General features: G+C 37.3%; 4 protein-coding genes across 12 annotated transcripts in view; 2 read left to right on the top strand and 2 right to left on the bottom strand.

Annotated features, from left to right (window-relative positions):
- Positions 1 to 343: 343 nt before the first annotated feature.
- snrpd1 (small nuclear ribonucleoprotein D1 polypeptide) lies at positions 344 to 2989 on the bottom strand. The gene is made up of 4 exons (XM_082185487.1): positions 2836 to 2989; positions 2186 to 2262; positions 646 to 837; positions 344 to 538 (listed from the first exon to the last, which is right to left on the bottom strand). The coding sequence occupies exons 1-4, from the start codon at positions 2847 to 2849 to the stop codon at positions 462 to 464; spliced, it is 360 nt and encodes a 119-aa protein (XP_082041613.1). The 5' UTR covers positions 2850 to 2989; the 3' UTR covers positions 344 to 461.
- Positions 2990 to 3312: 323 nt separating this feature from the next.
- Positions 3313 to 12685, top strand: clptm1l (CLPTM1 like). 2 transcript variants are annotated; one of them, XM_082185461.1, is made up of 18 exons: positions 3313 to 3505; positions 3603 to 3835; positions 4778 to 4872; positions 5008 to 5197; positions 6588 to 6736; positions 8002 to 8080; positions 8192 to 8309; positions 9015 to 9109; positions 9207 to 9291; positions 10122 to 10225; positions 10341 to 10406; positions 10504 to 10554; positions 10628 to 10710; positions 10797 to 10831; positions 10920 to 10975; positions 11056 to 11100; positions 11925 to 12040; positions 12126 to 12685. In XM_082185461.1, the coding sequence occupies exons 2-18, from the start codon at positions 3671 to 3673 to the stop codon at positions 12208 to 12210; spliced, it is 1617 nt and encodes a 538-aa protein (XP_082041587.1). In that variant the 5' UTR covers positions 3313 to 3505; positions 3603 to 3670; the 3' UTR covers positions 12211 to 12685. The 2 variants fall into 2 exon arrangements, with proteins under 2 accessions (XP_082041587.1, XP_082041586.1); XM_082185460.1 differs by having other exon boundaries at positions 3313 to 3835.
- Positions 12686 to 13129: 444 nt separating this feature from the next.
- rplp1 (ribosomal protein lateral stalk subunit P1) lies at positions 13130 to 15205 on the top strand. Its single transcript, XM_082185488.1, has 4 exons — positions 13130 to 13342; positions 13966 to 14040; positions 14888 to 14996; positions 15089 to 15205. The coding sequence occupies exons 1-4, from the start codon at positions 13271 to 13273 to the stop codon at positions 15169 to 15171; spliced, it is 339 nt and encodes a 112-aa protein (XP_082041614.1). The 5' UTR covers positions 13130 to 13270; the 3' UTR covers positions 15172 to 15205.
- A 1148-nt stretch (positions 15206 to 16353) lies between these two features.
- ptk2aa (protein tyrosine kinase 2aa) overlaps positions 16354 to 23320 on the bottom strand; it is a 104424-nt gene continuing 97457 nt past the window's right edge. For all 8 annotated transcript variants that reach the window (XM_082185441.1, XM_082185443.1, XM_082185436.1 and 5 more), the window contains 3 exons: positions 22767 to 22922; positions 22582 to 22662; positions 16354 to 17313 (listed from right to left, as the gene is read on the bottom strand). In XM_082185441.1, coding sequence (XP_082041567.1) covers positions 17113 to 17313; positions 22582 to 22662; positions 22767 to 22922 — 438 coding nt within the window. In that variant the 3' untranslated portion in view covers positions 16354 to 17112. The remainder of the gene's footprint in view (positions 17314 to 22581; positions 22663 to 22766; positions 22923 to 23320) is intronic.

The following is a 23320-nucleotide window of genomic DNA, read 5'->3' as shown; positions in this document are numbered from 1 at the left end:
TAGAAAGTGTATTATTAAAATTCCCTAGTATTTCCCATGACCAGCATAGTCAGGATACGTGAAGGTGAATGGAGTGGTTTTCAGTAGCGACTTAAACAAATACACTGAATAAATTGAACAGAAATTTAATTTAGGCAATGCTTAAACTCACTTTTTGAAAAAATATTATCAGACCCCAACACTGGCCATTATATTTTAATAAAAAATTTACATTCTTCAGTACACATCTAGACAAGTTAAATCAAGCAGTTTATTGACAAGAATGTAGAAAAATAACCAGAATCATCACTGCCTTATATTAGCACAAACAGCTCAGCACTTAAACAGAAGACTCAAAAACAGCTTTCAAAAGAAATGAATTTAATGTACAAAATGCAAACAAGTCAGAATCAAAATATTCTCCAAATAAAGAACAAAAAAATGCTGTACAAAGCGCACTAATGTACAGTGGCTTGAGATGTTCATCTCCTCGGCCCGCCGCGGCCACGTCCTCTTCCTCTGCCACGACCCCGTCCTCTTCCTCGACCCCGGCCAGCAACTGCAAGAACGGGAAGGAAAACAATTATACATTTTCATAGACAATCAATCAATCAATGCCTGAGTTTCAAAGTCAAGTCAGTTTAGATGATATTTTCCGTAACTCACCAGCCTCTCTCTTCTTTGACTTGACTTTCGGCTCGATGTCGACCAGCAGCGTGTCCAGAGGAAGACTGTCGGGCAGGATGAAGTAGCGGATGTTGTTGCCACGGATACTGAGGGACTCCAGCTGAGTGGGTTCTCTGTTTTTCAGGGTCATCTTCACAGCTTTGAGGTGAGTGTTCATACTGACATCCACACCTGTTCAGAGGATTCAAAGAGAAAGTGTAAAGCCATCATTCAACTTAAAGGAATAGTTCACTCAAACATTTCCAATAATTTACCCTCACGCCATCCTTGGTGTATAGGATTTTTCTCTTTCAGCCGAACACAATCGAAGTTATATTAAATAATATCCTGGCTCTTCCCAGCTTTATAATGGCATTGACTAGTCAAGAGCATTTAAAACTTTATAAGCTATAATCACTGGCTTATCCAACGGCTGTACGAGCGAACGTTCAGAGTTTGAGAGTCGAGTCCCGGCGGAAGAGTGACCTTTGACCCGACGTATATTTCTTTAAAACTTATTGTTTTAGACTTTGAATTTGTGACCGGTGTTTTGTCTTGCTCCATCCTCTGTGCTTCTGTGTGTCAATTCTCACCTGAGCTTACGCTACACTGTACGTGGGGTCAGAGGTCACCCTTATACCAGAACTTGACTCATGAACGTGTGTACAGCCGTTGCGTAAGCCAATGATTATTGCTTATAAAGTTTTAAATATGGATATTTGTCTTACAATGGCTTTCCTACAGAAGCCCTTTATTAAAGCAACACCAAATAACTTTTCCTCTTCGGTCCCCCTACAAGTTGGAAGCATAATTGTTCATTACCACTGTTGTAAATAATTTAGCCTACCGTCGCACACACTCGCTGTTTATCCAGCACCAGCTTTGGAATGAACGATGTCCACAGACAAGGTAGAGTATGTTGCATGATTTTATGAAAGTATGATGTATTGCGGCATCAGAAACGAAGAAAAACAAAATAATGATTATTGTAACGCTTGCCATAAAACAAGTCAAATTTGTAGTTTCTTATGTCTCATTCGAACTACAGAAACGCGATACCCGATCTGGCAAACTTGCATAGTGCGGTTATAGCCGATATAGGGCCGCAAAGCAAATCCAGAAGTTAAGTTCACTCTGTTACGACTTGATGAACCACTGAAACGATTTTGTAAACATTATTTTAAGGTAAAAAAAATCATCTTTAGTGTTGCTTTAACCCACTGGAGTCGTATGGATTACTTTTATAATGGATGGATGTGCTTTTGGAGATTCAAAAACTCAGGCTCTATTCACTCCCATTACAAAGCTGGGAAGAGCCAGGATATCATTTAATATAACTCTGTGTTCGGCTGAAAGAAGAAAGTCATATACACCTAGAATGACTTGAGGACGAATCAATTATGGGATCATTTTTATTTTTTGGGTGAACTATCCCTTCGAGAATTCTACTTAAACACAAACTTGAAGCAGATACTTTGAGACCAGTGTAAAAAAAAAATCATATTTTGTCCCACTTAGCATTATTTTAAATCATAATTACCTGTAATGGTGCCATGGACCTGTGTGCCATTCTTCAGCTCAATGGTGACTGTTTCATGGCTCAGTTTCATCAAAAACCTGCGGGATTACAATCAAAAACAAAGACTGAAGCACATATTCATCACAACAAACAGATCTTACAGCATTAAACATCACATTTGAGGCATTTCATCAAATCCACTTCATACAAAGAGTCTTCGTTTTTTAAATAATATTTTTGTAGGAATTTGATTGCGAAATTGTACTTAGTTTAAACCTATACACATAATTGTTTAATATTTATCTAGTAACATAAAATATAAGTATTTTGCAGATTGCATCTGTAGTAATGAGTTACAAGCATTTAAAAGTGGTTGTTTTTGTTGCTGCGTTTGTTAGTTTTAAGGCCCAGCATCTACAAACTAATGTCCCAAATGCATTATTTCCTAAATCCAGGGATAAACCCACGAAATGCAAGTTAAACACAGAGCTGCGTTTAAAACACGGCAGTAATGAGACATTCAAACAAACACTTTCATTCATTCCCGCCTGTTGAAGCTAACAGCTAACCAGCAGCTACATCAAATCTGACGCCATCCATTATATTATATTGCATGTCGCTGCAGATACTTGGTGCATATTGATTATACGTGACCTATAGAAGTTTATTACCTGACGAGTTTCATGCTGGCGGTGGACTTTGAGTGAAAATCCTCCACCGAAGTGAGAAAAAATTATAGCGCAAAACGACAGAAAAGCGTCGGACGCTACCGGAGCAATGAGAGGAATCACTTCCTGTGCGAAGCGGAAGCAGAATCCTCGACGCAAGTGTTGCCACTACACTCCCAAATCAACACAATCTTTACACATAATAGAATACACGTATACAATCTTATTTATATGTAGCTTTAATCTTAAATAATATATTATGTGAATAAAAATGAGTTTGAATATTATTTTATATTTAATTGTTTATTATGATAATACATTTAAAGGTCTTTGTATCAGCGGCTGGATTATGGACCTCCGAATAAGTGTCGTAATAAATATTTTTTAAAGGTTTTAACGAACTTCCATTGTTTATATTTGGTCAAAACAGCAACATTATTTGCGATTTAAATAGTTGAGTTGGATGAATCTGGCAACCCGCAACAGGAAGTGAATCCCGGAAATGAGCGCTCAATGAAACATCACGTCAAAATTGAATCGAGGGATAAATTAAAGGAATTAAACGCGTGCGTTTCATCATGAGGAATCACCGATGACTTTACACGGGTTTTCTGAGGATGCTGGAGTGAAAACCGAATCAAACATCAGAATAACAGACTGCAGATGTTATAATGTGTGTGTTTAGAGTGACGTGTGTTAGTGGCAGTGCACCAGGGCTGATTGACAGCTGATCTAATCCTGTTCTTCATCATTATTTCCCGTCCAAACAGCATGTTGATCAGCAGCATCTGCTCAGGTCTGTCCACTGAAGTCGTGTGCTGTCATTGATGCACTGAAGATGTTTCCTAAAGCCTCGTTCACGAGCCTGATCGTGGGGGTTTTCCTCCTGTATGTGCTGCACACATGCTGGGTCATGTATGGGATCGTTTACACTAAACCCTGCGAGAAACCCAAAGCTGACAACTGTATCTCCCCTTACCTGGCCGGCAAACCTCGACTGCAGGTGAGGCTCTCTGTGCTGCTGCTATATCAGCTTATCTGATAAACTATTCATGTGAAACCAGGCCTATACAGGTCTTTATGGGTGGACATATTTGTATATCAAACGATGTGCACTATTAATAAATATATTACATAAATAAAATATTAGTTTAAGTAATATTAAATGTGAGAAAGGTGTTTTCAATCTTTTTAGATGCCATCTTCATATGAGGGCCCCTATTCAAACATTTAATTGGTATAGTTTCTTGTATAAAGACCCAGGTTATGCTGTGAAAAACTAATATTATAAATGTCTACAATATTCATTGAAAATATTTAGTTTCTATTGTTAATGATTATATTTATCTTTTTATTTATGTAGATAGTATGTGTGTTATTTGTATTTTAATATATTTTTCTTTTCTTTACATTTTTCTTTTTTATCTGTTTCTTTTCATCTAAATTGTATATATATATTTTTATTAATTAATATATATTTTAAATATTTAAATATAATTTGTTTATCTATTTATATATATATATATATTTATGTATTTTATTCTAATTTATTTTATTCTTATCCAATTTCTATGTATCTATTTCTTTTAATCTGATTTTTATTTATATTTTTTATTAATTAATATATTTTTATAGTTTAAACATTTATTTAAATATAATTTCTATTTATCTATTTTTATTTTTTATGTATTTATGTTTTTTATTCAAATTTATTTTTATTCTAATCCAATTTCAATTTCTTTTAATCTGATTTTTGTTTATTTATTTTACCCTATTTATTTTATTTATTTTTTTAAATCACAAACACGTCCCTGGACTCCAGTTTGAAAACCCCTGCATTAGCAGACATATATAATCAACATACTGTTCAAAACATATTTCAGGAAACAATATGCAATAAGAAGATCTGCAATAACAGTGATATTTTGTATGTGTGTTTCATCAGCTCAGCGTCTACACTGCACTGAGACCGAATGCTGATGGAGGACACAGTCTGATCCACAGAGAGGAAGAGTTTGATGTGAACACCCCGTTTGAGAGGTACAGGAACTCTAGTAACTCATCATATCACTGTTACTCTGCACTCCTGTCCTGTAGGGCTTCATTCGTGTGCTTTCTAGACAACTATTGCTGACCAGATTTGCTTTCTCACAGTTATGCTTCTGTCTCTTTAAGGCTAGTTAACGTGTCTTTGCCGAAGAAGACACGCAAGAATGGCACGCTGTACGCTATGGTGTTTGTGCACCAGGCCGGAGTCACGCCATGGCAGGATCCGCATCAGGTTCATCTAGTCACGCAACTGACCACATACATGATGCCGAAGCCTCCGGAGATCAGCCTGATCACGGGACAGGACGACCCGCAGGTGAGCTGACACCCCCGGCAAACATCCCAGCAAGTGATCTTATGTTTAAAAGATTTCTAATAGCCGTCCAAACACAGCCCAGACGTCTAATAAAGCAATAAGCCCCTCGAAGCCGTGATTTACAGTGAATATAGAACAGCTTATGCCTGGTTCAGATTACACAATTTTGACTCCTAAAATATTGTCATGTCGTGGACAAGAAACATGTTGCTTTCCGACCAGTCATCACACGCACACATTCACTGGCACATATACACACGCACTCACTCACTCTCTCTCTCTCTCACACACACACACACACACACACACACACACACACACACACACACACACACACACACACACACACTCTCGCTCAGTCACTCACACAAACGCACACACACACACGCGCGCACATTCACTCTCACTCACTCACTCACTCTCGCGCACACACACTCTCTCACTCGCGCACACACATACACTCACTCTCGCGCACACACACTCTCTCACTCTTGACAGAACCCGTCGTGGAGGACCGAAAAAAAAAATCATCATGCTAGTCTTTTTACTGTGATGTCGTGAAGCATTGCAGACGCGACGTCGGATGTCGCCTACTTTGACACACTATACGAGATGAAACGATTGAATCTTGCGTCCCGACGCCTGTTGTGGTTTACAAATCCTCACGACACTCTACGTCAAACGTCAAACGGATCGTGCCAAAATCAGGCTAAAATCGTGTAATCTGAACCAGGCATAAAACCCCCTTAGCTGTTCTAAAGCCACTGTAAATCACGGCTTCAAGGGGCTTATTGCTTTTATAAAACGGTTACTCCATAAAAATATTCATTTTAATATTTATTTTATTCATAAAATAAACACCAGCAACAAAAACTATAACGTTATAACACATTATTCCTCCGCCAAGCAATGTAGCTCCAAAGAGGTTGCTAAGCAACACATTCAGCAACAAAGCATCACAAACGGCAGTTGCGCAGTAACACTAATGTAATGCGGTCACAGGTGTGTGTTTGTGGAGTAATTTACAACGGCTTCAAACGCGGCTCAACCAATCAGAATCAAGGACCGGAACTATCCGTTTTTAAAATAAGGCAAAATTTGGGCTGTCTGTGAAAGTTTAATAGACGTTTAAACCATAGCCCAAGAATAGACAAGTCGTTTCTCTTTATTTCTTTGTTATCTAATTGATAACTAGTCTATTCTTGTTCTATGGTTCAGACGTCTATTAAACTTTCACTGACAGCCCAAATGTTGCCTTGTTGTAGACGTCTGGGCTGTGTTTGGAGGCTGTTAGACGTCTTTTAAATGCACAATTGCTTGCTGGGCCACTTCCTGCACCTGAACAAAGAGCTGTGTTTGCATTATATAAATACATCCGATTTCTATCCAGAAACCGGATCAGCAAAAGCAGAGCGGCGACTCCGATCTGGACCGGCCCGTTTCTCACTGGCGTTCCCGTCTGACGCTGAACGTGGTGTCCGAAAACTTCCAGTTCGACCGAGAGGCTCTTCCTGGAGACGTGCACCGCTACATGAGAGTGTGAGTTTCTCCATATTACACACATCCAGCGGCTCTTTCAGGATAAAACAACAAGCCGTGAGAGAGTCGCCATGCGTTACGGTGATTTTACCACAGCTAAAAAGCAGATACGTGATTATTGTCGAGTCAAGGCAATTTCCCTTTTTAAAGCTCAGATTTAAACGTATCTGTTTAGAATAGCTTTTAGTGATTTGATTGTTTGATTTGTTGATTTTATGTGTGATCTGTATGTCTGTCTTTTTGCATAGCTTTGTATTTTATTGATTTACTTTTATGTTGTACGATGTCCTTGAGTGCCTTGAAGGGTGCCTATAAATAAAAGGTATTATTATAGAGCTTTTCACAAAACACGTATTTCCAAAGCAGCTTTACAGAAAGTCATGATGTTAATGTTTTTAATATGTGACCCTGGATCACGTCACCAGTCTCGAGTCGCACGGGTATATTTGTCGCAATAGCCGACAATACATTGTATGGGTCAAAATTATCCATTTTTCTTTTATGCCAAAAATCATTAGGATATTAAGTAAAGATCATGTTCCATGAAGATATTTTGAAAATTTCCTACCGTAAATATATAAAACATTTATTTGTGTGAGTGAATGCTGCACAATCGCCAACATAAATGAACAACTTTAAAGGAGATTTTCTCAATGTTTTCGATTTTTTTTTGCACCCTCAGATTCCAGATGTTCAATAGTTGTATCTCGACCAAATATTGTCCTATCATAACAAACCACACATCAATGGAAAGCTTATTTATTCAGCTTACATGTGATGTATAAATCTCAATTTCAAAAAATGTACCCATGTGACTGGTTTTGTAGTCCAAGGGTCACATATAATAATATCTTTATGCCTTGTATAGTCAAATTTAGCATATAAGAGCTGGATGGTAATATAGTTACATTTTGCGACGCGATACAATCAATCAAGCATTTGAGATTTGCTATATTGTATACATCACTCTATGCAAGTATATTGCATGTGTGTGGATAAACTTTGACATACTTATAGTATATCCAACTTTATGTAAAGATCTGGACGATAATATATTTACATTTTGCAACGATATAAAAAAAATCAGGGAACTTAAATTTGCTGAAGTGTATATATATATCACTTTACATGAGGACTGTGTATGCAAATAAAGTTGGATATAATGTAACTTTATATATAGAGATGTGTGATGATCCAGTTTTTGTGATCTCATCCTATCCTGTGATGTAAGCTTGTGGTCATGATTTTCATCTCTAATTCCTCAGGTATCAGAACGGCAAGAAGATGATCTACCTCCCGCTGCTGTTCGTGGACGAGCTCAGTAACAGAGTGAAGGATTTGATGGTACGGCTCCTTTAATTCTCTCCATCCCAGCTGTTTTCTCTGAGCTCCTGTAGTGAACGTGTGTGTGTGTGTGTGTGTGTGTGTGTGTGTGTGTGTGTGTGTGTAATGCAGGAGATCAACAGCAGCTCCACTGAACTGCCTCTGACCATCTCGTACGACTCCATCGCTCTGGGGAAACTGCGCTTCTGGATACACATGCAGGACGCCGTCTATTCCCTGCAGCAGTTTGGTAAGAGTCTGCAGACTCATGGGTAATTAAAGCTATAAGCCATGCAAGGCTGTGTGCAAAAGTGTGTTTATCAAGGCTAAATGGTTTGATGTGAAATTAAGGGCCACAATGATTTTTTTTTTCAAAACTATTTTTTAATAGGGTTATTATTGCTTATATTTATATGTATATACATACTTAAACATGCAAAAAACAATTTTTAATAGGGTTGTTGTTATATTTATATGTTTATACACACATACTTAAACATGCAAAAAACTATTTTTAATAGGGTTGTTATTATATTTATATGTTTATACACACATACTTATACATTTTAATAGGGTTGTTATTATATTTATATGTTTATACACACATACTTATACATTTTAATAGGGTTGTTATTAAAATGAGTATTATTAAACAAGATGTTCAGAAACTTGTTACATTTCTGAGTAACAATTATTTTATACTATATTTATTCAAAAATGTAAAATGCAAAAATTCAATTGCGTGGCCTTAAGTGGTTTATTGCTTTATAAAGATCTGAAACAGCAATATCAAATGTAATGAATCAAATGTATTAATAATAATATTAATATTATTCATTTAGATAAATTATTTGTCCATCACGTCATATAATTTATTTATCCGACGGATAAACACTTTCATTATTAAAAATATTGAAAATAAAAGTCCCAGGGATATTTTTCCTTTGTATTTTAGGCTTCACTGAAAAGGATGCGGATGAAATCAAGGGAATATTTGTGGACACGAACCTGTATTTCCTCGCCCTCACCTTCTTTGTGGCCGCTTTCCATGTGAGTTCATGTGTTTTGGACTGAATCGTGTTCACACTGCTGAGTCTGAGCGGGTTTATGTTTCACCACATTCAAACATTACTGTGTTTTTGTCCAGCTGTTGTTTGACTTCCTGGCGTTCAAAAATGACATCAGTTTCTGGAAGCACAAGAAGAGCATGGTTGGGATGTCAAGCAGAGCCGGTTTGTGAACAATAACCCTCCTTTCACACGAGTGCATGCAAAGCGGTGTTGAGGAAGTGAAACGCTGTTTATTTTTCTGTTATCTTGTAAAATTTACATTTAAGTGGTAAAATTGTCCTGATGTATATTATAACTATAAATAAATTGTATAAATTATTATTTTTAACAAAAAATATTAATAAAATTATTAATTTTAACAAAAAATATTTGAATACAAATAATTTTAATAAAAAAAGATACATAATATATATATACATATTATGTATATTTTTTATTAATATAATAATGTGTATCAGATTGCCCTCAAGGTATATACAGTTTTTAGATATTTTTTTATAATTTACATTTCTTTATTAAGTTTTTTTTATAATGTATTAATGTTTTATAGTTTAAAAAATAATTGTTACATTTTATTTTTACTCAAATGTCAAAAATAATCATATATAAAGTATAATGTAATATATATAAATAAAATGAAAAATACATATTTAAAATCTGAATATAATATAATATAATAATATATAATATATAATAATATACATTATATAATAATATAATAATTAAGATAAATATTATATTAATATAAATTAATTTAATATTAATATTTATTAAATTATCCTCAAGGTATATAGAGTTTCATTTGTTTTTGATAATTGTTCCATTTTAGTTTTATTCATAAACGTGTATAATAATCAGACATGGTTTGTATCAATTATCACAACATGGCCGCGATCTCTCAGTGAATTAGTTTGCATGTATCAGAGACTGTTGTATGTGTATTAGTGTGAGTCTGTGCTGACGTGAGGTGTGTGTGTGTGTGTGTGTGTCAGTGCTGTGGAGGTGTTTCAGCACTATCGTGATCTTCCTGTATCTCCTGGATGAGCAGACGAGTCTCCTGGTCCTGATTCCCGCTGGGATCGGCTCTCTGATAGAGGTACAGTCACGTCTCACTCGTGTCTCTGTGCTTTCTGGTCTTTCTCTGCACAATTCCTTCAGTCAACTGGACATAATCAAATTACACCTACAGCTCTTGTGTTTATGTATTTCAGATATGGAAAGTGAAAAAGGCTTTTAAAATCCACGTCATATGGAGGGGCTTGACTCCCACGTTCCTGGTAAACCTTTATGGATTCTCTTCTTTATTGCTCTGAATCGTCTTGTTACTACAGTGATGATTCTCTAACTGTGAGTTGTTCCCGGTCTGTCCTTCAGTTTGGGAAACAGGATGAATCTGAGAAGCGAACAGGGGAATATGACACACTGGTGAGCACAAGCTTCTTATGATTATGTTTTGATATTTTAATATCGCACTTATGAATATTGTTTGTGTGAGCAGGCGATGAAGTACCTGTCCTATCTGCTGTACCCTCTGTGCCTCGGCGGGGCGGGTTACGCTCTCGTCTTCGTCAAGTACAAAAGGTGAGGAGTCACTTTTGCTAAAACTTGTTTGGCTGAAAAAGTAATTTGAGGTGCACAAATGATTAATCTGTGATGTGTTTGTACAGCTGGTACTCCTGGATTATTAACAGTTTAGTGAACGGTAAGTGTGATTTTGTTGCTCTATCTGACTGAGTGAATCATTTAGAAACATTAAAGATGGAAATGTAATTGTGTGTGTTGTCGTTCAGGAGTGTACGCCTTCGGGTTCCTCTTCATGCTGCCTCAACTCTTTGTAAATTACAAGGTTTGTTGAGTCGAAATGACCTCGTCCACTCAGAGTCATGAAATGATGTTTGGGTTTGTAATCAGTGTTTGTTTCCACAGATGAAGTCAGTCGCTCATCTGCCCTGGAAAGCCTTTATGTACAAGGTGAGAGACGATCGCTCACAGTGAAACTCTCTCATGCTGTTTCTATTAATAATGCATGATAAATAAGAGACAATATTATATATATATATATATACAACAAGTATTTAGTTTTCATACTGGAAGTTTATATATATATATATATATATATATATATATATATATATATATATATAAACTGCCAGTATGACAACTAAATACCTGTGGTTTCTATGTAACAATTTTCCATATTTTATATGATTTTACATTATTTTTAAATATTAAAAAAAATAAACAAAATGCAAAACATTTTATAATTTATCATAATTTATGAAAAATCATACTGAGTACACATTACTTTCATTGTTTTTCTGTTATTTTGTCAAATTTAAATTTAAGTGTTTAAATCGTCCTCATTTTGTATATAATAACTATAAATAAATTGTAGAAATTATTTTAAATAAATGATATATATATATATATATATATATATATATATATATATATATAATAGTGTCTCTAAATATAAATTACATACATTTATATTAATTATATTAACAATAATAATAATATATATATATATATATATTAAGTATATATTATAGTATATAAAATATTTACACATATATATATATATATATATATCTCAATATAATGTATTAAATTATCCTCAAATTATATACAGTTTATGATAAAGTCTATCAATTTAATCAAAAAAAAAAAAAAATTATATTATTTTTTAAGATTGATCAATTAATTGAGTAAAATCTAAAGATCTTTGTCTGTCTGGAGGTTTGAGTTTCATTTCAGTTAATTGAGTTTAATCTGCCACTTGTGTTCCTCTCCAGGCTTTTAACACGTTCATCGATGACGTGTTTGCGTTCGTCATCACCATGCCCACGTCACATCGGCTGGCGTGTTTCAGAGATGACGTGGTGTTCCTCGTGTACCTGTACCAGAGATGGTGAGGGTCCTTATAGTCTGACGTTGATGTTGAACTGACTGTCCTCTCTCGTACGGATGATGCAGGAGATGTTGATGTTTTTCAGGCTCTATCCAGTGGACAAAACCAGAGTGAACGAGTACGGCGTGTCTTACGATGAAGAGCCCAAAGGAAAACCCCATAAAGATTGACATCGGCACACCAGGACAGCTCAGCGTTATCACGAGATCAGACATCGGATTCAAGAACGAAGGACAACACTGCATTTGTCTATTCAAGCTCAGTTTTGCTCCAGTAAACAGAGGATTTTGAGCAGCTACTCTCTGTCGGAGCGTCTTTCACAGTTCAAACGGTTGCTATATATTGAGTTATAGGTTCAGAAGTAAAACTATGAAAAGCTTGGTGTAAATTTACAGAATGTATTTTGATGGGACCTTTAATTCAGTCTCAAAAAGTGTTTTGTAATTAAGACCATATCACAAGGGTGCCAAAAGACCAGAGTTTCAGATTAATTATCTGTTTTGTTTCCGAATATGAATTAATTTTAGTAACATGACTGTTGTTTGTGTGTTGGGAGAGAATGATGTATGTTTGACTTTGCGTTCCATTCCAATAAAAGTGTTTCTGTGATTCAACTGCTTAATTACAGAGACTTTATTAAACAAACCATGCCTTCCACTGCCTTTATTCTTACATGTAGTTTATGTTACTTGCCCATGACGACAGTGCAGCAGTAACTGACTTATTATTAGCATTACTGAACCAATAATTAATAAATATAAACAAATACATAAAAAAAAATCGAACAAAAAAGTACTATGGTATTACTTTGTTTCTAGATGGTATACCTTGAAGTACAAAGTAAATACCATGTAAATAAATGGGAAAAAAAACTAACATTTTTATTTGATGTTTAACTTTTTATATTTTTCAGTTATATTTCAATGTTATATATATATCTAATAAATGTAACGCTCTCATGACCACGCGGATGGAGAAGGATGTCAAAAATAACTGACAGAACAAACGGACCAATCACATCCTCTCTTCACTGCGTTAGTCCCGCCCACTGAAGTGACGCATAATGCTATATAAACCACCGCCCCGCCCCCTTTCGGCCCTTTCCGTTCACTGACATCGGTGTGTTTGAGGTGCTCGGTTCTTCGCTCGAAGCTAAGGCCTTTGAATCCGGCGACTAGCACCGTCAAATTTAGGCATCCACGTCTGAAACCTTAACCCACTGAAAGAACAATGGCATCTGTATCCGAGCTGGCCTGTATTTACTCCGCTCTCATCCTCCATGATGATGAAGTGACCGTCACGGTGAGTGTGAGGGGTTTGAGCGCGCGCTGACGGCGCGACATGAACATCCGGGACTCTGACACTATCTGTCTACATATGGCGCTCATAAAGTAGTGATTTTAAGAGATTTACACTTGTATATAGGTTAGTTTGTTACTGCGTATGTTCAGTGTGTTATTAGAACCTAAATAGTGTGTGAAAACAGTTTGAACGACTTGTGGGAAACTAGTAAAGAGACGCGCGCGCGTTTTCTGTTTTAAAATATATCACTTTTTTTTTTACACTTACTATTATTCAGGACAACTTAAGTGCTTTATTATAATGTATGATTGTGACTGGTAATTCAGTACTGAGTATTACCACTTGATATTCCTGTACCATGCTAATCACAACTCTACTAGCACTATAGTAAGTGGCATGATGACATCTGTTGACCAAATTCTTCGATTACAATATCTATATCATGGTATTTACATCTTACTTTAGGAAGAATACCATGGTATCACATCATACTGTACCCTGGCACTACCATGTGTTTTTCTTGTTGACAGTACCATGTTATTAACATGTGATGCCATCACTGTACTATTGTACTCTCCAAATGAAACCATGACCTGATGGTGTTCCTGATGTGTGTGTTTCAGGAGGACAAGCTCAATGCCCTGATCAAGGCCGCCGGTGTGAACATCGAGCCCTTCTGGCCTGGTCTCTTCGCTAAGGTGAGTTTATTTCCCAGCCACTGCATCTATAAGATCCTTTGAGGATAATGGAAATGGTGAAATGTGGATGTTTGGGAAACAGTGTACCTACAGTTATGAAGTCAAAGCTCTACAGAGGACCTCAGCATTATTATAGAAGTAGTGCATCTTGATTCTCAGTGTTGATGTTTAGTAGTGCACCTGTTGGAGTGTGATGTCATTTCCTAAGTGTTGATTTTTTTTTAAAGGGATAGTTCACCCAAAAATGAAAATTAGCCCATGATTTACTCACCCTGAAGCCATCCGAGGTGTGTGTGACATTCTTCTTTCAGACGGAGTTATATAAAAAAAATGTCTGGCTTTTCCAAGCCGTATAATGGGAGTCAATGGGTATATTTTTTGAAGTCCCATCAAACCCTATCCATCCGTGATCAAAGTGATCGACACGGCTCTGCTGGGGTTAATAAAGGCCTTCTAAAGCGAAGCAATGCGTTCAAGAAAAAATCCATATTTAACACTTTATCAGCTAAAATAACTAGCTTCTGGCAGACGGCTGTACACAAGTCGACTTGCACCAAAAGAGTAACACTTGAACTTGACGCACAATGAGGAACGCGGTTGCCCGGCCCTGTGTGTTTGAACCGCGCGAGGCGTCAAAGCTCACGCCACTCCTACATCTACGTCACACATCAAGGGTTACTCTTGTGGCGTACGGCCGTATAACTCTGATTGTATTCGTCTGAAAGAATGTCTCATACACCTAGGATGGCTTCAGGGTGAGTAAATCATGGGCTAATCTAAATGTTTGGGTGACCTATGCCTGTAAGTAGTGCACCTGTGTGAGTGTGACGTGATGTCCTGTGTTCAGGCTCTGGCCAGCGTTGACATCGGGAGTCTGATCTGCAATGTTGGAGCCGGTGGAGGAGCCGCTCCTGCCGCCGCTGTTGCTGCCGCTCCTGCAGGAGGAGACGCTCCAGGTAACACACACACTCTCTCTCTCACACACACACACACACACCTGCATCTGATCTGTTTCACACTCTAAACCCGTCTTCTGTTTGCATTACAGCCAAGGTGGAAGAGAAGAAAGAGGAGAAGAAAGACGAGTCTGAGGAGTCTGATGACGACATGGGATTCGGTCTCTTCGACTAAAGCAGTTTTTAATAAAAAAACATGAAACTGTAAATGCTGTTTGTGTCACTGTTGGTTTGGGGTTTATTTCTAATTAATCAAAGCGTTCACTAGTCCAAAAGAATTTAAGTCATTTAGATTCACTTTATTTCCGATAGTTCTTAAAACCGTAAAATGAGAAATGCTAATATAAGTGGAGTTTTTAAAATAGTCAAGGCATTTATTGGGTAATACTACAATAAGGCTTCATTTCACTACTTTAACATGAACTTAAAATGAAATGTACTTCTGAAGCATTCATTAATCTTGGTGTTAATTTCAACAATTAGTAGTGCATTATTAACATGGTATCTTGATATTGAATTGTCCTGACATGAACAATGAACAGTTGTGTTTATAAATGTTAAAGATTAGTAAATACTGTAACTAATATACTGTTCATTGTTTGTTCATGCATTAATGAATGGAGTCTTATTGTAAAGTTTTGCTCTTCTGTCTGTACATGGAGGAAACTCTTCAGCTCCTGTAGACTTTTCTTTTGAAATGAAAGTACTTTATAGGGAACAAACACTTGCATTAACCAGAAATCTGAAAGTTTTTACACCCATATAATTGTTCAGTGCTTTCAGCATTTTATTTTTTTAAGTTTGGGGGTTTAGATATGTGAGTAATGCCTCCTAAAATAACTAATACAGCTTAAGAACATTCAGAATTTGTTATTCCAACCAAATTTAAAGTTATAGTTTAAAGGCTTCAAGCCCAGCGCAAAAAAAGTTACTCCATACATTACTGTCCTACTTTCTTTTTCAAAGATTGGTCAGAAATCAAGACATTATTATAGTGTTAAACTTGTCCCTATGATATAGTACTTAGTTTTTTCGTACACGATGCCAATTGGTATTTTTTTGTTACATATATATTTTAATTCTTTAATAAGCCCGTGTTTCCTAATATTTCCTTTGCATCTAATTTATCAGATGCTTTTATCCAAAACAGGAGTTTTGGTTTCAGACAATCATTTTCCTTTCCAAACATGACTCAAATTTTTCATTTTCATAGAGTAAATTCAACAACTATGATGAACTATAATGGAATCATTTTTAAAACCCAATCATTACCAGTTCAACCTTAAACTACAAACCCAAAAAAGTTAAATCAAAAGGAGTAAGAGTCCAGCAGAGATGAGACCAAGATAAATACAGCTAAAGATAATGATAACATTTTATTAGTTAAAAGATCTGTACAGTTTCTTCTTCCTGAGAATAATTTATATCAATGACAACATGGATTTCACGATTGTTCTGTACACAAAAGTCCAAACTCAAAGGGGTCGTGTTTCAACCCTATAGTGTGTGGTAAAAAATAGCATGATTTTACAGAATAAAAGTTCTTGAAATGAAATCAGAAGGCAGCTTTGATTATAACGATTTACCAATGTGACTGATATGTGGCTAATATATTCGCTTCTGTCCCTGACGTAATATTATGCTCACGCCAGGGCGATGGTTTTCCCTCTTTGTCGAGCAGTTTCATACAACATCTGTGATTCCTTTAAAAAAATATGACTGTGGTTTGGCTTTTAGAGTCACGGTGAGTGTCATCCGTCGAAACCCCTGAGTTCCTCAGAGGATGTTGAGCACGAGCTCCGTCGCTGACGTCTGACATCAGCAATACTGGATAATGTGTGGATAAACCTTTGGATTATTGGAGAGCCCTCGAGCGCGACCTCGGCTCAGAGTCCAGCGGGTTCCAGTTGCAGGTTTTGAGAAAAGACCAACTTCATTTCTGGATACAAAATAAAACCAACATGACGCTTCTAACGGTTATAAAACAAAAATATGTTCTGTGATATCCTCTCCTGGTGAAAATCTCTATTAAAAGTGTTTATGTAGCATCTGTTTCTGTAACGTTAAAAGCAGTTTTTGTGGCGCGTTCCTCTGATGATCCAGTCATGTGGAGGAACTAGAGCGCCAGCATCTTCAGCCTCGCCTGGTCGATGACGTCCAGCAGGTTCTTGGCGTCGACGGCTAGTGCGTGAGCCGCGGTTAGCATCTGCTTCTTGTAGTCCTGTTGTAGACTGGTCAACACGTACTGTTGCGCCAGACGCATCTTACTGATGAGCTCAGCCAGGTCAGAGTTCAGCAGCTTCTGGGCCATCTCGATCTGAGCCAACACACACACACACACAGAGTCAAGTCAAGTCACCTTCATTTATATAGCGCTTTTACCAATATAGATTGTTTCAAAGCAGCTTTACAGTGATAATAGGAAATTAAAGTGACAGAATGTTTTGGCTGGAGTGAGTGAGTGTTCAGTGCAGGAATACATCATTAGCAAAAGAGACGCTTTAGTGGCTCTCTCTGGTTTCTGCCAAAACAAAAGCTGTTCACAAATTAACACCAAATATTAGTCATTTTACAGTTGTACTGTAAAATTGGTACCGCTTTACAATAAGGTTCATTAGTTAACTACATTAGCATGAGCTAATAATGAACTGCACTTATACAGCATTTATTCATCTTTGTTTATGTTAATTTGGACATTTATTACATTATTAAAATCTTGTTCACATTAGGTAATGCACTAGCATGAACACACAATGAACAGCTGTATTGATAACTAACATGAACAAAGATTAACAAATACTGTAACAAATGCATTGTTAGTTCATGTTAGTTCATACATTAACTAATGTTAACTAATGAACCTTATTCTAAAGTGTAACAGTAAAATTAAACTATTATTATTACTATTATATTTTTTGATCACACTTCAGATTAGGGTCCAATTCTCACTATTAACTATGACTTTTCCCTCAATAAACTCCTAATTACTGCTTATTAATAGTTAGAAAGGTAGTTGTTAAGTTTAGGTGTTAAAAGGATGTAGAATATGATTATGCAGAATAAGGCATTAATATGAGCTTTATAAGTACTAATAAACAGCCAAGATCCTAGTAATATGCATGCTAGTTAATACCCTAAACTTAAGTGTTACCATATTTTTCTATATAACAATTATTATTACTATTAAATACTTGATTTTTCAGTGAAATATGACAGTAGTAATATTTCTTGTCTTTCTTAATATTTGTATTTAGTAATAAGTATAATAATAATTAGTATTATTAAATAATAATTATTACTACAAATTTTGCAGTGCAGCAAACCTGGAGTTTTTTTTAGTCACACTTTGGAAAAAAAAAGAAGAAGAAAAAAACAGAAACATAATTATGTTTATTATTAAAAGTGTTTATTTTATTATTATTAATATTTTAAACAGCATGCTAACATTTATTTTATTGTTATTGAATGTATTTTACTAACACAGTAAAATTTACATTGACATCAATTGACATTTTTATGATTTAATCAATTATAAGTTACAGTGATATATAAATAAAATGATCAGAATAAAATTTTAATTATTATTATAATTGATTAGTCACAATAAATATATACTGCAAAAACAGTATGAATAGTATGTAAGGCTGCAACCAATAAATATTTTGATTCAATAAATAAATAACAGAATTGTTGATTAACACCATCTAACATCATTTTCAGCTGATTAACGCAAAGCAAAAAAAATATTGTTGGCCCTAGTAGTACAGTAAAACACTGTTCTGTAAAAAAAAAAAAACACTGCACTGTTTTGATAAATTTATCAATATTTATAAAAACACTATGTTCAACCAGCATGTTTAAAATAAAACCTGTTCACTCAAGAGAAGTCCAGTAGTTCAGTGTGTAGTTCAGTGTGTAGATCAGTGTGTAGATCAGTGTGTAGATCAGTGTGTAGATCAGTGTGTAGATCAGTGTGTAGATCAGTGTGTTGTAGTGTGATCAGTGTGTAGATCAGTGTGTAGATCAGTGTGTAGATCAGTGTGTAGATCAGTGTGTAGATCAGTGTGTAGATCAGTGTGTAGATCAGTGTGTAGATCAGTGTGTAGATCAGTGTGTAGATCAGTGTGTAGATCAGTGTGTTGTAGTGTGATCAGTGTGTAGATCAGTGTGTAGATCAGTGTGTAGATCAGTGTGTAGATCAGTGTGTAGATCAGTGTGTAGATCAGTGTGTAGATCAGTGTGTAGATCAGTGTGTAGATCAGTGTGTTGCAGTGTGTAGATCAGTGTGTAGATCAGTGTGTAGATCAGTGTGTAGATCAGTGTGTAGATCAGTGTGTAGATCAGTGTGTAGATCAGTGTGTAGATCAGTGTGTTGTAGTGTGATCAGTGTGTAGATCAGTGTGTAGATCAGTGTGTAGATCAGTGTGTAGATCAGTGTGTAGATCAGTGTGTAGATCAGTGTGTAGATCAGTGTGTTGTAGTGTGATCAGTGTGTAGATCAGTGTGTAGATCAGTGTGTAGATCAGTGTGTAGATCAGTGTGTAGATCAGTGTGTAGATCAGTGTGTGATCAGTGTGTAGATCAGTGTGTAGATCAGTGTGTAGATCAGTGTGTAGATCAGTGTGTAGATCAGTGTGTAGATCAGTGTGTAGATCAGTGTGTAGATCAGTGTGTTGCAGTGTAGATCAGTGTGTAGATCAGTGTGTAGATCAGTGTGTTGCAGTGTAGATCAGTGTGTAGATCAGTGTGTAGATCAGTGTGTAGATCAGTGTGTTGCAGTGTAGATCAGTGTGTAGATCAGTGTGTTGCAGTGTGTAGATCAGTGTGTAGATCAGTGTGTAGATCAGTGTGTAGATCAGTGTGTTGCAGTGTGATCAGTGTGTAGATCAGTGTGTTGCAGTGTGTAGATCAGTGTGTAGATCAGTGTGTAGATCAGTGTGTAGATCAGTGTGTTGCAGTGTGATCAGTGTGTAGATCAGTGTGTAGATCAGTGTGTAGATCAGTGTGTAGATCAGTGTGTAGATCAGTGTGTTGCAGTGTGATCAGTGTGTAGATCAGTGTGTAGATCAGTGTGTAGATCAGTGTGTTGCAGTGTGATCAGTGTGTAGATCAGTGTGTAGATCAGTGTGTAGATCAGTGTGTTGCAGTGTGTAGATCAGTGTGTAGATCAGTGTGTAGATCAGTGTGTTGCAGTGTGTAGATCAGTGTGTAGATCAGTGTGTAGATCAGTGTGTTGCAGTGTGATCAGTGTGTAGATCAGTGTGTTGATCAGTGTGTAGATCAGTGTGTAGATCAGTGTGTAGATCAGTGTGTAGATCAGTGTGTAGATCAGTGTGTTGCAGTGTGATCAGTGTGTAGATCAGTGTGTAGATCAGTGTGTAGATCAGTGTGTAGATCAGTGTGTAGATCAGTGTGTAGATCAGTGTGTAGATCAGTGTGTAGATCAGTGTGTAGATCAGTGTGTTGCAGTGTGATCAGTGTGTAGATCAGTGTGTAGATCAGTGTGTTGCAGTGTGTAGATCAGTGTGTAGATCAGTGTGTAGATCAGTGTGTAGATCAGTGTGTAGATCAGTGTGTAGATCAGTGTGTAGATCAGTGTGTAGATCAGTGTGTAGATCAGTGTGTTGCAGTGTGATCAGTGTGTAGATCAGTGTGTTGCAGTGTGATCAGTGTGTAGATCAGTGTGTTGTAGTGTGATCAGTGTGTTGTAGTGTGATCAGTGTGTTGTAGTGTGATCAGTGTGTAGATCAGTGTGTAGATCAGTGTGTTGTAGTGTGATCAGTGTGTTGTAGTGTGATCAGTGTGTTGTAGTGTGATCAGTGTGTTGTAGTGTGATCAGTGTGTAGATCAGTGTGTAGATCAGTGTGTTGTAGTGTGATCAGTGTGTTGTAGTGTGATCAGTGTGTTGTAGTGTGATCAGTGTGTAGATCAGTGTGTAGATCAGTGTGTTGTAGTGTGATCAGTGTGTTGTAGTGTGATCAGTGTGTAGATCAGTGTGTTGCAGTGTGATCAGTGTGTAGATCAGTGTGTTGTAGTGTGATCAGTGTGTTGCAGTGTGATCAGTGTGTAGATCAGTGTGTTGCAGTGTGATCAGTGTGTAGATCAGTGTGTTGTAGTGTGATCAGTGTGTTGCAGTGTGATCAGTGTGTAGATCAGTGTGTTGCAGTGTGATCAGTGTGTAGATCAGTGTGTAGATCAGTGTGTAGATCAGTGTGTTGCAGTGTGATCAGTGTGTAGATCAGTGTGTAGATCAGTGTGTTGCAGTGTGTAGATCAGTGTGTAGATCAGTGTGTAGATCAGTGTGTAGATCAGTGTGTAGATCAGTGTGTAGATCAGTGTGTAGATCAGTGTGTTGCAGTGTGTAGATCAGTGTGTAGATCAGTGTGTAGATCAGTGTGTAGATCAGTGTGTAGATCAGTGTGTAGATCAGTGTGTAGATCAGTGTGTTGCAGTGTGTAGATCAGTGTGTAGATCAGTGTGTAGATCAGTGTGATCAGTGTGTAGATCAGTGTGTAGATCAGTGTGTAGATCAGTGTGTTGCAGTGTGATCAGTGTGTAGATCAGTGTGTTGCAGTGTGATCAGTGTGTAGATCAGTGTGTTGTAGTGTGTAGATCAGTGTGTTGTAGTGTGATCAGTGTGTTGTAGTGTGATCAGTGTGTAGATCAGTGTGTTGTAGTGTGATCAGTGTGTTGTAGTGTGATCAGTGTGTTGTAGTGTGATCAGTGTGTAGATCAGTGTGTAGATCAGTGTGTTGTAGTGTGATCAGTGTGTTGTAGTGTGATCAGTGTGTAGATCAGTGTGTAGATCAGTGTGTTGTAGTGTGATCAGTGTGTAGATCAGTGTGTAGATCAGTGTGTTGTAGTGTGATCAGTGTGTTGTAGTGTGATCAGTGTGTAGATCAGTGTGTTGTAGTGTGATCAGTGTGTTGTAGTGTGATCAGTGTGTTGTAGTGTGATCAGTGTGTTGCAGTGTGATCAGTGTGTTGTAGTGTGATCAGTGTGTTGTAGTGTGATCAGTGTGTTGTAGTGTGATCAGTGTGTAGATCAGTGTGTTGTAGTGTGATCAGTGTGTTGTAGTGTGATCAGTGTGTTGCAGTGTGATCAGTGTGTTGCAGTGTGATCAGTGTGTTGTAGTGTGATCAGTGTGTTGCAGTGTGATCAGTGTGTAGATCAGTGTGTTGCAGTGTGATCAGTGTGTTGTAGTGTGATCAGTGTGTTGTAGTGTGATCAGTGTGTTGCAGTGTGATCAGTGTGTTGTAGTGTGATCAGTGTGTTGTAGTGTGATCAGTGTGTTGCAGTGTGATCAGTGTGTAGATCAGTGTGTTGCAGTGTGATCAGTGTGTTGTAGTGTGATCAGTGTGTTGTAGTGTGATCAGTGTGTTGCAGTGTGATCAGTGTGTTGTAGTGTGATCAGTGTGTTGCAGTGTGATCAGTGTGTAGATCAGTGTGTTGCAGTGTGATCAGTGTGTTGTAGTGTGATCAGTGTGTTGTAGTGTGATCAGTGTGTTGCAGTGTGATCAGTGTGTTGTAGTGTGATCAGTGTGTTGCAGTGTGATCAGTGTGTAGATCAGTGTGTTGCTCTCACCTCTCTGTGTGTGCTGGCCGGTAACACTGGGATCGTCTCATCCACTGTCGCGAGTAACGTCCTGAGCGCCAGTCCAACATCCTGAGGAAACACCAGAGGAGTTCATCACACACACACACACACACACACACACACACACACATCTCCAGACAGTGAGATTATCCCAGCATTCCCAGTTTCCTGACCTTCACCATGGGCACGTACTCCTCCGGGGGGGCCGGCTGGATCCGGCTGGACATCTCGATGACGGCCTTCACCAGACCTGTCACGTTCTCGTACACCTTATCATTAGAGCGGTCCAGGTTAGCTGTGGGAGGAGGACTGATCTCCTGAGGCTGGATCTGAACACACACACACACACACACACACACACGAGCATCAGCGTCTGTGATGCAGTTCTGGGTTTAAACAGCAGGGGGCGGCAGCTCCACATCATCAGATGAAACACTTCTACACCAGTGAATCCTTGACTTTCACAAGATTTTCTATTGCTTTTTATTACTAGATGTGGGTTTTATTTCCTCTCTACACAGATCAGATTTTGACTTTTAGATTTAATACTGAAAATATCAAGCTCTACATGAGCATTAAAAAAGCTCAATACTGAACAATACTGATCAGAGAACAGCTCGTTACTACACACAACCTCTTTAAGCTAAAATACAAACTATAAGACACACAGACAAACACACACTCACAGATACATGACACACACAGACACACGACACACACAGAGACG

The sequence above is a fragment of the Leuciscus leuciscus genome, assembly GCF_965113295.1.
Source record: "Leuciscus leuciscus genome assembly, chromosome: 12".
NCBI classification, from domain to species: Eukaryota; Metazoa; Chordata; class Actinopteri; order Cypriniformes; family Leuciscidae; genus Leuciscus; species Leuciscus leuciscus.
Note: the sequence above shows the minus strand (reverse complement) of the source record. Positions and strands in the feature narration are given on the sequence as shown.